The sequence below is a fragment of the Balaenoptera borealis genome, assembly GCF_965194805.1.
Source record: "Balaenoptera borealis genome assembly, chromosome: 14".
Taxonomy (NCBI): Eukaryota; Metazoa; Chordata; class Mammalia; order Artiodactyla; family Balaenopteridae; genus Balaenoptera; species Balaenoptera borealis.
The window spans coordinates 22,902,839-22,915,736 of record NC_138875.1 but is presented as its reverse complement, the minus strand read 5'-3'; the positions used below and the strand labels follow the sequence as shown (position 1 = coordinate 22,915,736).

At 36.9% G+C, this 12,898-nt stretch overlaps 1 protein-coding gene across 1 annotated transcript in view; it reads left to right on the top strand.

Annotated features, from left to right (window-relative positions):
- ME2 (malic enzyme 2) overlaps positions 1-12,898 on the top strand; it is a 63,851-nt gene that overhangs the window by 37,346 nt on the left and 13,607 nt on the right. The window contains exons 8-12 of the mRNA XM_082355424.1: positions 1,122-1,231; positions 1,327-1,424; positions 1,723-1,836; positions 4,506-4,620; positions 7,059-7,201. Of these exons, the coding sequence (XP_082211550.1) occupies positions 1,122-1,231; positions 1,327-1,424; positions 1,723-1,836; positions 4,506-4,620; positions 7,059-7,201 (580 nt within the window). The remainder of the gene's footprint in view (positions 1-1,121; positions 1,232-1,326; positions 1,425-1,722; positions 1,837-4,505; positions 4,621-7,058; positions 7,202-12,898) is intronic.

Below are 12,898 nucleotides of genomic sequence, written 5' to 3'. Positions count from 1 at the left end.
TTGACATATCTAAAACTAAACTTTTTATCTTCCCCAAAATTGCCATCTCCTCCCCTTCCCCTTACTTCCCTACCTTGGACAATCAGATAGTATCTCTTAGTCATCCAGGCTGCCTTGGCATTTTAACAGCATTTATCTCACTTCCCAGGTGGTCCTCATCGTCGGCTTCTTTTTGTTCATTCAGATGTCTCATAATTGGCCCTTTCACTTCCTGTGGCTTCTGCTTCAGATCTTCTTGTCATCCTCTCATAATAGCTGCCTAGCTATTTTTCCTTCTTTCTCATCTCTCCCCAGGTTGATATATGCTGTGTATCACTGGCAGGTTTATCCTTCCTAAAGGGAGTCTCAGATGAATTCTTGCCTTCTCTAGCCTTCAGTGATTCTAGATCAGATACGGAATAAAGTCCCCATTCCCTAATTTTGCATTCAGCGTTCTCCATTATCTGGCTCCAACCTACCTTAACCAACTTCTCCCTTATACTTTCATATAAACCCTGAAATATATAGCCAGACTGTTGAAAATTCAGGGTCAGCAAAATACACCTTGTTTTTCTTTCTACCGCTTTACTTTTTGTTGTTCTTTCAGGACCCAAATAAAGTCCCACCTCCTTTTCAAGCCTTCCCTTACTCCACCCCACCAAGATGATTGATATCTTTTTCTGAATGCCAGTGAACTCATACAGCAATTATTCTTTAACCTCTTATTTAATATATACTTTCCTGTGTTGCTGTTTAACTGTGAATGTAATAAAAATTCACATATCAAATATATACTTTTTGAGACTCAGAGACAAAATCTCTTTCTTTTTAGGAAGTTACTTGTGCTTACATGTGCTGGACGCCCTCCTAGGCACTTGGAAATAGTTTATGCAGACTAATATCCCATAGGTCCATCATAGTGCTACATTCATTTTAAGAACCCCATACATTTTTCTGAATGAGTAATAGATTTTTCTACATTTTGAGTTCTAGTCTTTCACAGACTCTGAAAATTGCCAGATGGCCTTAAACGAACTAACTTTGTACATTATTTTAAAATGTGATCATAAGGACTATTAGACAGGAAAGCTGTTTAAAAGTGGTATTTTCAACACAACTATTATGGGCTTTGTTGTTTTTAGATATGGACAGAACACACTTATTCAGTTTGAAGACTTTGGAAATCATAATGCATTCAGGTTCTTGAGAAAATATCGAGAAAAATACTGTACCTTCAATGATGATATTCAAGGTAAAGCAAAAGAAAACCTTAGGTTTTTGATTCCTACTTAAAATTTTTTTTAATGTGCCTACTTTTTACTTTACGATGTTTTACTTGTCTTTCAGGGACGGCTGCAGTCGCTCTAGCCGGTCTGCTTGCAGCCCAAAAAGTCATTGATAAACCGATCTCAGAACACAGAATCTTATTTCTTGGAGCAGGAGAGGTAAAGTTCCTGTAAGCTTCTAGGATTGAAAACCAACACCCTCCTTTAGAATTGGAAAATAGGGTATAATGAACTTATAATTTTGTTGAGATAGAGGGTATAAATTCAAGATCAGTGTTGTGAAGTAGGTAATTTAAAATGTTTGGAAAGAATATCACAAAGAATCAAGCTTTGTGTGCTTTGTAAGGGAAGAATAGACCCAGTATTCCTCATAACATATAATTCTCATAAGTAAAGTAATTTAGTATTGCATCATACTCTAGTACTTGTTTTTTAAAATTTATGTTTTGTTGCACAGGCTGCTCTTGGAATTGCAAATCTTATAGTTATGGCTATGGTGGAAAATGGCCTCTCAGAAGAAGAGGCACGAAAGAAAATTTGGATGGTTGACAAATTTGGTTTATTATTTAAGGTAAGGTATTTAAAATTTGGAGAAGCAAAAGAATGTTGTTATAGTGATATGTTTAGGTTCTTTTTCATATTCAAATCATAATCTCTGTGTTGGCACCAGACTTATTCTTTCTTGCTTTATTCTCTGACTCTTGACCCGTCTAAAACCTAGTGGTTTTTCATAGGAACTCAGAAGTTTCTAATTAAATCATTAGCAGGACATCTGATATTTGAGCAGAAATTCTTTAACCCTTTGGAGATCATAATCTCCTGTAGCAATCTCATGGAAATCTAAGGACCTTTTCCCCAGAAAAAGGCACATATTCCTAAGGTCAAATGATGGATAATGAAGAGTTTTATCCCAGATCAGCTTGGTATCCTTTGGACCTACCTGCCTTCCTATCATTGATTGCCATTTTTAGTAGCTTAAGAAATGCCTTATATCTTATACTGTGTAACACATTGAAATGTAGGTAAACTGTCTCATAGTTGAACTTATCCAGTACACAATGCTGTTGTATTTTTGCCGTATATATTGATATAGAGGTTACTTGTCATCTACACCTTTGAGCAAGCTTATGTCAGTGTACTTTGCTCCAGTTCTGAAATCTTTTCTTAATTAGTACCAGTATTCTATTAGTACAAAAAATGAAATGAAAAATTAAAGTATGTGAATGAAAAATCTTGAATGCTTAAATTATAAATAATTTTTTTTAAGTATTTTAAAATGTATCAGACATTGTGATAAGACTTTACAGGTATTATCTCATTTAATCTTTTTTTAAAAAATCTCATTTGATTTTATCAAAAATTCAGTGAAATTTTACAAATGAGGGAAAGAGTTTTAAAAAGGTCAGCTCACTTTTCCAAGGTCATCACCTTATAAGTGATGGAGGTAGGATTCACACCCAGGTAGCCTGACTGTGAATCCTATGCTCTTAATCATTCAACTGTGCCACCTCCCAAAGCTGTAACTGCCATATTTGCTTGTATGTAAGATGCAAGGATTACAAGACATTGTACTTGGAAGGCCATTGGGGGGTGTATCTGTTTTTACTGGTACACAATTATGTTGGTGTTTCTTTTCCTTTTACTCTTTTTTTTTTTACTTTAATTTCTTTCTTTCTTTCTTTCTTTCTTTCTTTCTTTCTTGCTTGCTTGCTTGCTTGCTTGCTTGCTGTGTTGGGTCTTCGTTTCTGTGCGAGGGCTTTCTCCAGTTGCGGCAAGTGGGGGCCACTCTTCATTGCGGTGCGCGGACCTCTCACCATCGCGGCCTTTTTTGTTGCGGAGCACAGGCTCCAGACGCACAGGCTCAGTAGTTGTGGCTCACGGGCTCAGTTGCTCCACGGCATGTGGGATCTTCCCAGACCATGGCTCGAACCCATGTCCCCTGCATTAGTAGCAGACTCTCAACCACTGCGCCACCAGGGAAGCCCTGGTGTTTCTTTCTGTGATGTTGATTTTCATAAATGTTTTGTGATTCTTTATCATATTTGTAATGAGTCGAGTTTAGAATGAATACAAGTGAGAAACCCTGTGCATCTGCAAGTTCAGGGTATATTTTTCTTTTACGATGAGTTTTAGGCTTCGTATCTCTCCTGAGAACCCAAAACACTGCCCTCCTTTTTGAGACTTAGAGAGTTTCCTGTTGAAGCCCTCATGGAAGAGCTGTGGTCTTCCTGGGAGCAGGCATGTGAAACCACTGTTCTGAGAACTTGGATCTGTTGAGGCTGTATTTCACTCGTTCAATTACTTCCCAACCAAGTGATGATGGTGTGCTACTTTTCCCAGCCCCTGCTGGTCCTTACCTGGAGTTATTCTGGAGTTCTGATGGGAAAAGTCACCTTTGCATGGGAGGTCTTCTCTTTTAACAAAATAAGGATTTCTCAGTCTGGTTGGTTTTTGCATTCCACATGTTTTTGTCTGCTTTACATTGTTGAGAAATTCTTCGTTGTTCTAGTGTGTCAGTGGTATATCTCCTGCCCTTGTGACACTACTAAGGAGTTAATTTTTATAGTTTTTGACCTGGGATTTGGTGAGGAAAGCATGTTCCTTCATTCAGCTATCCTGAACCAAAATTCCCCTTTCCTCTTGTTTCTGAACTTTTGGTAGTGTAAGTCCATGATGTCTATCTGAAATTCTGAAATCCTAAAAACTCTGAAATCCCTGAGTGTTTCTTGAAATTCATTTGGTAATAAATCTGACAGACCTGAACTTACCTACTAACTTTGGTAGCAAGACCAAAGAGGGTATTTCTAACCTTCACCTTTTGTACTTGGTGTGACTGTTCATAAGTTCTGTTCAGTTGTGGAGTGCCCATTGCAAGGGTATTTGTGATATATTATCATAAGACAGTTCTAAAATATTAAATTCTGAACTTTAAAACACAGCTAGTCCAGATAAGGGACTGTGGGCCTTTGTGCTCTATTGGATTTCGGAGGACTTCACAGAGTAAATGAGCTTCTGAGAGGGATTAGTAAGTTTCTGGTTATAATGGAATTTGATTTGTGTTTTATATTTGGGTTTATGAGCAATATGAAGATAGAATTGGAAGATATGGGTTAAAAAGAAAGGTACATGAAAATGAAAGATATTCTTATTGTAGAAACAATATGTGACTTATAATGATGTCTTTTCAATTAATCCTTAATAAGCAATTACTAAAAAACTGTATCTTATCTAAAAATTCAGGGGCGGAACGCTACAATAGACAGTCATCAGGAACCATTTGCTCACTTAGCCCCAGAGAGCGTACCTGATACTTTTGAAGATGCAGTAAATATACTTAAGCCTTCAGCTATAATTGGTAAGTAAAGTTGTTGTCAAGTCATTCTGTTACTTACCTGTGTAATGCCAGTCATAACTTCCATGCAGGATTACTCAAAATGAAATGACAGATTTTACCTAGCTTTCAGCATATATAATGTTTTCTGTGATAGCTTTTTATAAATTGAAGTATATCTGATGTGCAATATCATATGAGTGACAGGTGTAAATGTAGTGATTCACGATTTTTAAAGGTTATACTCTGTTTATGGTTGTTATAAAATATCGGCTATGTCCCCTGTGTTGTCTGCGGTGGCTTTTAGGTACAGTGTGCAAAGTTTTGTTAATGGATGTTGCTTGTACTTTGAACTTCTAAAAGCTGTGTGATCGATCATGCTTTGCTTTTAGAGTTGGTATGCCTGGTGGGCTCAAAACCTGAAAAAGACCAAGGTTATTTGACAGACCAAGAAAATCCTATGCAGAGTCAAAGATTTTCATTGGCAACAAAGCTGTAAGCCTTTGGTAGGTTTTAAGAGTCAGGCGTTGCATAGCTGACATCAGACTATGCAACATGGCATTAAGTTCAGAGCAGAAAATGTAAAAGTCTTTAAAAGACGGACTGTTTCATTTCCTATATAGCTGTAAGATTTGAATCTATAATTTTTCTTGTAATTTTGCCAATTTCTTGGAGGAGCCCTGTGGAATGTTAAATAGTAAACTTACTGTTTTAAGTCTCAAACAGTCTTTATGGTTAGGAAAAGGATGTCTGTATTCGCTTCTTCACTGATTAGAACTCGTAATTTTTTAGAGTGAGAAGTAATCTTAAAGATTGCAAGTGTGTCTCTCTCAAAACTCAGTATGGAAACCTAAGAATCTGTCCATTGACTCAGTCCCTGGAGGGTCAAGGAAACAAAAAGAAAAAAATGTTTAATTCTTTTAGAGCTCATGGATTCCTAAGACTATGTCCACACACCTCCACATGGGCAAACACTGAGTAGAAGTTCCTTTTTTACACGAGAAAAACAAGCACAGAGATGTTAAGCAACTTGCCTAAGATTTGTGAATATTTCATATAGCCAGTAGTGACCGAGCAAGCACGAAAACTTTGGTCTCCAGATCAGTATTTTTCTTTACTACATATCAGTTTATAAAATGGAATTTAAAATTTCTTTGACTGTTGAATGTAAGTCTTATTGGATGAAGTGTGTGAGCACTCGGCCGGGGCGTTGCTGGTCATCCCCAGATGCCCACCGTGGGCTAAGTATTCCTCCTTCGTGCTGTGATTTTATGCACTGCATGCTTAGCACCTGTGACAGGTTTTCTGATTTTCTGTTTACTCTGTTGTTTTTCCTCTCAACTATAAGCTGCCTGCATTATACTCAGTTTTATATCCTAATGGCCTAGTACAGTGTCTGAGACATTGTAGGGGCTTACTAAAAGGTCATTAAACTGAACTCTATCAAGAAAGTGGATTGCTTTAGTCAAGAAGATCTTTTATCGCTTCTGAACTCCTATTTATAATCAATACCACAGAGTTTAACAAGTTAACATTTGAGGTGCAAGTTTTTAATTAAAAAAATTTTTTTAATCGTGGTAAAACACGCATAACATAAAATTTGCCCATAACCATTTATAAGTGTACAGTGAGGTAGTGTTAAGTGCATTTACATTGTTGTGCAACCAATCTCCAGAACTCTTCTTACCTTGTAAAACTGAAGCTCTATGTGCACCTGAAACTATCACAACATTGTTAATCAGCTATACTCCAATATAAAATAAAAAGTTAAAGGAAAAAAAAAAAACTGAAGCTCTATGCCTGTTAGACCAGTGGTCCCCAACCTTTTTAGCACTAGGAACCGGTTTCATGGAAGATAATTTTTCCGCGGACCAGGGAGGGGGGATGGTTTTGGGATGATTCAAGCGTATTACATTTATTATGCACTTTATTACTATTATATTACATTGTAATATATAATGAAATAATTATACAGCTCACCATAATGCTGACAGGAGGCAAAGCTCAGGTGGTAATGCGAGCAGTGGGGAACGGCTGTAAATGCAGATGAAGCTTTGCTCCCTCACCTGCCGCTCACCTCCTGATGTGCGGCCCGGTTCCTAACAGGCCACAGACCGGTACCAGTCTGTGGCCCCGGGGTTGGGGGCCCCTGTGTTAGACAACAACTACATGATGAAGGTAGTCTTATACTCTTTTTTTTATTGCCCACAATTTACTATATCTGGGGTAGACAATAAATATTTAAGTGAAAATTTTTAACATTTTATTGTTTCTCTTTTCAGATTTAAGATTGGAATTATCTCAGCAATGCAAAATCTTATCTTTATAATGGGATAAGCACAGGTCTTATCTTTACCTGTGCTTTTGTTGTGTTAAACCTATTATAGAAATGCTATCGAGGAGAAGACTATGTTTTACCTGTAATGAAGTTCCTTTTTTTTTCCCCCCTTATTTTATTACAGGAGTTGCAGGAGCTGGCCGACTTTTCACTCCTGGTGTAATCAAAGCCATGGCTGATATCAATGAAAGGCCTATAATATTTGCATTAAGTAATCCTACAGCACAAGCTGAGTGCACAGCTGAAGAAGCATATACACTTACAGAGGTATTAATAATAGTATGATTTGGTTATGTCTATTATTTTCCCTCTATTAGCCTATTAGTTATACATTCTTGAATAATTCTTTTTGTGGTTGCTCTAGAGATTACAGCGTGTATCCATGGATCATCAAATTCTGATGTAAATGATTGCTTGTATCAATTCTGGAAAGCAGTTACTTTATATATCCATTTTAACACCCTCAGGCCTTTTGTGCTATTGTTGTGCATTTTAACTCTCTCTATATTTTAAATCCCCAAAGACATTCTTTTTGTTTTAAACAAAAATTATTCATTTAGATTTACCTACATTTTAATATTTTCCATTGCCATTGTGTCCTTCATGCATACCTGTGCTTCTATCTAGGATTATTTCTTCTACCAGAAGAACTTACTTTAAGTGTGGGTCTGATGAATTCTCTCAATAATTTTTTTTGCCTTCATTTTGAAGGATATAGTTTCACTCTGCATAGAAGTCAGAGTTGGTAGATACTTTATTTCAGAACTTTGAATGTATCATTCTTTTGTTTTCTGACTTCTGTTTTCTTTTTGATAGACCGTTTTGTCTTCGGTTTTAAGCAGTTTTTCTACTATGGACTTAGGTGTGGTTTTCTTTGTATTTATTCCACCTGAGGACTGTAGAGCTCCTGAATCTGTGGCTTAATGTCTTTTTGGACACATTCTGTCTCTTCTCTTGTAGGACTCCAGTTATGTGAATGTCAAGACTTTTTCACCATATCTAATATGCCTCTTACACTATTTTCTATGTATACCATCCTGTTTGTTCTCTGTGTTTCAATCCTGTGATTTTCTTTGGACTTATCTTCCAGTTTGCATATTCTCTTTTCAGCTGTGCTAAATCTGTTGTTAGGTTCTTAATTTTATTGTATTTTTCACTTGTGGAATTTTATTTCATTTTTTCCAGAATTCATTAATTTAGCATCACAGACTTAAAATCACGTATTATAGAAATAATCAATTTATAAATACTACTTTCGTGCCCTCACATGTCATGAAATAATTGTTTTTACCCTCTTCACATGTATCTTCACCATTATAGGGCCATTCTTTTGAGTCATGTGACAGCTCTCTGGAACAAATTTTTACTTTCATCTAAATTGTTTAAAATTTAGCTCTTTTGAATTCTTTGACACTGCCACTGGGTTATATCCCAGTTAAAAGTATCCACTTATATACCATTAGGACAGTTCCTTTTCCCCTACTGTTCTGTAGAGATATATTTGTAATCTCCACAATGTAATCACTTTCTGTATAGTTCTTGCAAGTGATCTTTAAGTGACTCTAGGAAGTGATTTTTTTCTTTTAAGTTGGTTACAACGTTGTGTTAGTTTCAGGTATGTAGCAAAGTGATTCGGTTGTATACTTTTTCATTTTTTTGTATTTGTTTCCATTATAGGTTATTACAAGATGTTGAATATAGTTCCCTGTGCTATACAGTAAATCTTTGTTGTTTAGGAAGTGATTTTTAAAGCCTTGTTTACAATGATATATAGGAGTAGTAATTGTTAGGTCATACACTTGAGAAAAATTAATAAATCTTATAAATGTTTTTGTCTCTATTAAAAGTATTTATTATGGAAAACTTTCAAGCATACACAAAAGTAGAAGGAACAGTATAATTAACTCCCATGTACTAATACCCTGCTTCAAGAGTGATAACTTATTGCCAATCTTGTTTCTTTTACATCCTACTCACCTTAGATTTTTTTTTTAAATTAATTTATTTATTTTATTTATGGCTGTGTTGGGTCTTCGTTTCTCTGCAAGGGCTTTCTCTAGTTGTGGCAAGGAGGGGCCACTCCTCATCACGGTGCACGGGCCTCTCACTATTGCGGCCTCTCTTGTTGCGGAGCACAGGCTCCAGACGCGCAGGCTCAGTAATTGTGGCTCACGGGCTCAGTTGCTCTGCGGCATGTGGGATCTTCCCAGACCAGGGCTCGAACCTGTGTCCCCTGCATTGGCAGGCAGATTCTCAACCACTGCGCCACCAGGGAAGCCCTCACCTTAGATTTTGAAGCCAGTCTCAGACATTGTATCATTTTATTATAAATATTATAGTATATCTCTCAAAAGTTAAGGATTCTTTTAAAAATATAATCACAGTATTATCACACCTCACAATTTTAACAATATTTTTTAAATACTTATTTGATTCTTTTGTATAGCTTTCAGTTCTCTGCTAAAATTTTGTCTTGTCATTTAATTTCTTGAATATATGAATCTTAATTAAGGTTAATGTCTGATAGTAACAAATATCTCACTCTCTGTGAGTCCATTTCTATTATCTGTCTTTCTTCTTGGTTATCCAGTTCTTGTATTTTTGTAAACCTAGTTTTACTTCTGTCTTTCGCTTCCTTATTGAGTGCTAGGTAGTGTGGATGAAGAATAGTAGCAATAATTTGAGGCTTGGAATGAAGTTACCTTCCTCCATAGGAGCTTTGCCTTTCCTTTTGGAGGCTGTTAGTCTGGGGCAGCTCCATATAATTCAGCAGGATGTAGTCCATGGGAGGCCTCATCTATTTCCACAGTTTACGTTTTCTCTTGGGTATGAATCAAAAACCCTGGGGTATTTATCAGCACCCCTCACCCCTAGTCGTCTCTGAAGTATACTTTTTCTCTCTCTGTCATCATGAGACTCCTGATAGCTTCAATGCTCAGGCACTCAGCCACAGATTTTCCTTTTGAAATCACTCACCTGAAGGAGGAAAGCTGCAAATGCTGGGCCCGAATATCTTGCTTTCCTCTTTTTCTGGATCTTGACTGTCTCCACCTCCAAGCTCTCCCTATCTTGGTAGCACTCCCACTTCCTTAAAACATATTTTTAATATATTTTATCCAGTTTTTCTCATTGTTACCAGAGGGAGAATTGGTGTGAAACAACCTAGACTATTGCCAAAGTAGAACTCTCAGAACTTTTTTTTTTTTTAATTTATTTTATTTATTTATTTATTTTTGGCTGTGTTGGGTCTTCGTTGCTGCGCGCAGGCTTTCTCTAGTTGCAGCGAGCCGGGGCTACTCTTAGTTGTGGTGCGCGGGCTTCTCATTGTCGTGGCTTCTCCTGTTGCAGAGCACAGGCTCTAGGCGCGCAGGCTTCAGTAGTTGTGGCACGTGGGCTCAGTAGTTGTGGCTTGCGGGCTCTAGAGGTCAGGCTCAGTAGTTGTGGCACACGGACTTAGTTGCTCCGCGGCATGTCGGATCTTCCCAGACCAGGGATTGAACCTGTGTCCCTTGCATTGGCAGGCAGATTCTTAACCACTGCGCCACCAGGGAAGCCCCTCTCAGAACCTTCTGAACTTAATATTCATGCTCTTGATATATTTAGCATTGTTTTTGTTTGTTTGTTTGTTTTTATTTATGGCTGTGGTGGGTCTTCGTTTCTGTGCGAGGGCTTCCTCTAGTTGTGGCAAGCGGGGGCCACTCTTCATCGCGGTGCGTGGGCCTCTCACTATCGCGGCCTCTCTTGTTGCGGAGCACAGGCTCCAGACGCGCAGGCTCAGTAGTTGTGGCTCACGGGCCTAGTCGCTCCACGGCATGTGGGATCCTCCCAGACCAGGGCTCGAACCCGTGTGCCCTGCATTGGCAGGCAGATTCTCAACCACTGCGCCACCAGGGAAGCCCTTTAGCATTGTTTTTTTTCTCATTGTTATAAATTTTATTTTGACACATATATTCTCTCAAAATTCCTTTTGATTCTATATTGCCACTTTGTGTTAGTCAAATTCCCTTGACTAGTGGCTTCCAACAGTTATAATAATTACTGAAACTTCTAATAATTATTGAAATCTCTTCTTTTGAACTCATCCACAAAGTCAGCATACAGATATATTAAAAAACAAAATCAGTCTCTTTAGTATACTGTCTTACTTCTTTACCAAAGAATGGTATTACTATTAGCTTGATTGCTCATCCTCTTCACCTGTCTTTACTACTTAAAACTAATGGTTATTGCCCCCCAAATTAAATCTTAGTCTTACACAAAGACTAGTTGATAAATATATACTCCATGTATTATGGGTCTTGGCATTACCAAAATATAAAAAATTTAAATATTTTGGGCAGTAGTAGTACATCAGTAGAAGACTGTTCAAACATTTAAGAATTTTATTTTTTGAATAAATTGTTATTGTAATAGATGTACACCGTTTGAATGAATAAAAATTCCTCAAGGAAACCAGTTTGATATACTGGTTGTATCAGTGTATCAGTTCTAAGATGCAAATTTTCTCACAATTTTTATAACTTTGAAATTGTGCTATCTCTTAAAAATGGTAAAAAAGCATTGTGTCATAGTTTAATTTAACATAATTTTTTTCTTAGTGTTACATAAAATAATGGCATAAATGTATGTATTTGTAGTTACTGCTTAAATTTTAAGTGTCCTTTTGTTTTTGGTGGAGGGATGTCTCAGTGCTAGTCTAACACCCTCTGCTGCTTAGGGAGAAAAATACATTTAAAAAAAAGTGTTTTCATATGTTAATGGCCAGTTGCTCAAAGAACAAAGAATAGGCTAACCTGGACTTCAGAATGAGAATACTGTTATCATTAAGGTCTTGCCACATTTAAGCTATAGGTTGATTATGAAAGAAGAAGAATTAAAAAAAAAAAGATGGCCTGTTGTGACCACTTAGAGGGGTGGATCAGGGAGGGGGACGCAAGAGTTGGGGGATATGGGGATATATGTATACATACATATAGCTGATTCACTTTGTTATACAGCAGAAACTAATACAACATTGTAAAGCAATTATACTCCAATAAAGATGTTAAAAAAAAATGGCCTGGAGAAGATGAACTGCTGTTGAATCTTTCCATTCTAGAGAAGATGCCCAAGATCTTTCTAAATCTACAAATTTACTGATATCATGAGGACATAACATTTTCCCCATAAAGAGCTATATTGTATAATCCACTTTATAAATCTATTGAAATTAATGGTGGCACAAAAATAATCTATATTATTATATACATTGTGGTAACTCGTATGGCATTAACCATGATCTTCAAAGAAACAAAATTTTTGTCACAAATAAAGCTAGGCTTAGAACAGGTGGAGAATGGTAATAGCTATCTGTAGAAAATTCTATAGCTTTCTGGAGTTGTAGGTCCAAGACACTCACCTGGGCCCACCACTGGCACAGTTGACTTGCTTCTACACATAAACCTGAGATCATTTTGAAATTGAAAGTACGTCTTGTAAAAGTAATAATTACTACACATGGTAGATCTTCAGGTTGTCCAAAGGGTCAAATTCTTGAGCGCTAAATCCACTAATGCCAAGGGTCTACTATATTTCAAAGAATAATCACTCTTGCTATAATACACATCTGTAGATGTAGGGAAAAGACAAAGCATTATCTAAACACTTAAAATAACTCTGTCAAATGTTTAGGTGTCATGTCATTTTGTGCATCCTACTGTGTGGAGATAGTTCAGCTTTCTGTTAATCACCTTTTAACTTCATCTAAATAGCTGTTTAAACATGACTTCCTTTAGTTATACCTCAAGTATTCTAAGATAAGTTATTCCTGTTTGAAAACTTGTTTTCTTGCCTTTTTTTTTGTGGTCAGGTAGGGGTGCGACGGATGGAATTTGTGGGGGAATATTATATATAAAGGATTAATAAATTAACCTTCAGGTACTTTTCAATTCCATGGGCACCAAATTCTCTTAGAAATACTGAAGG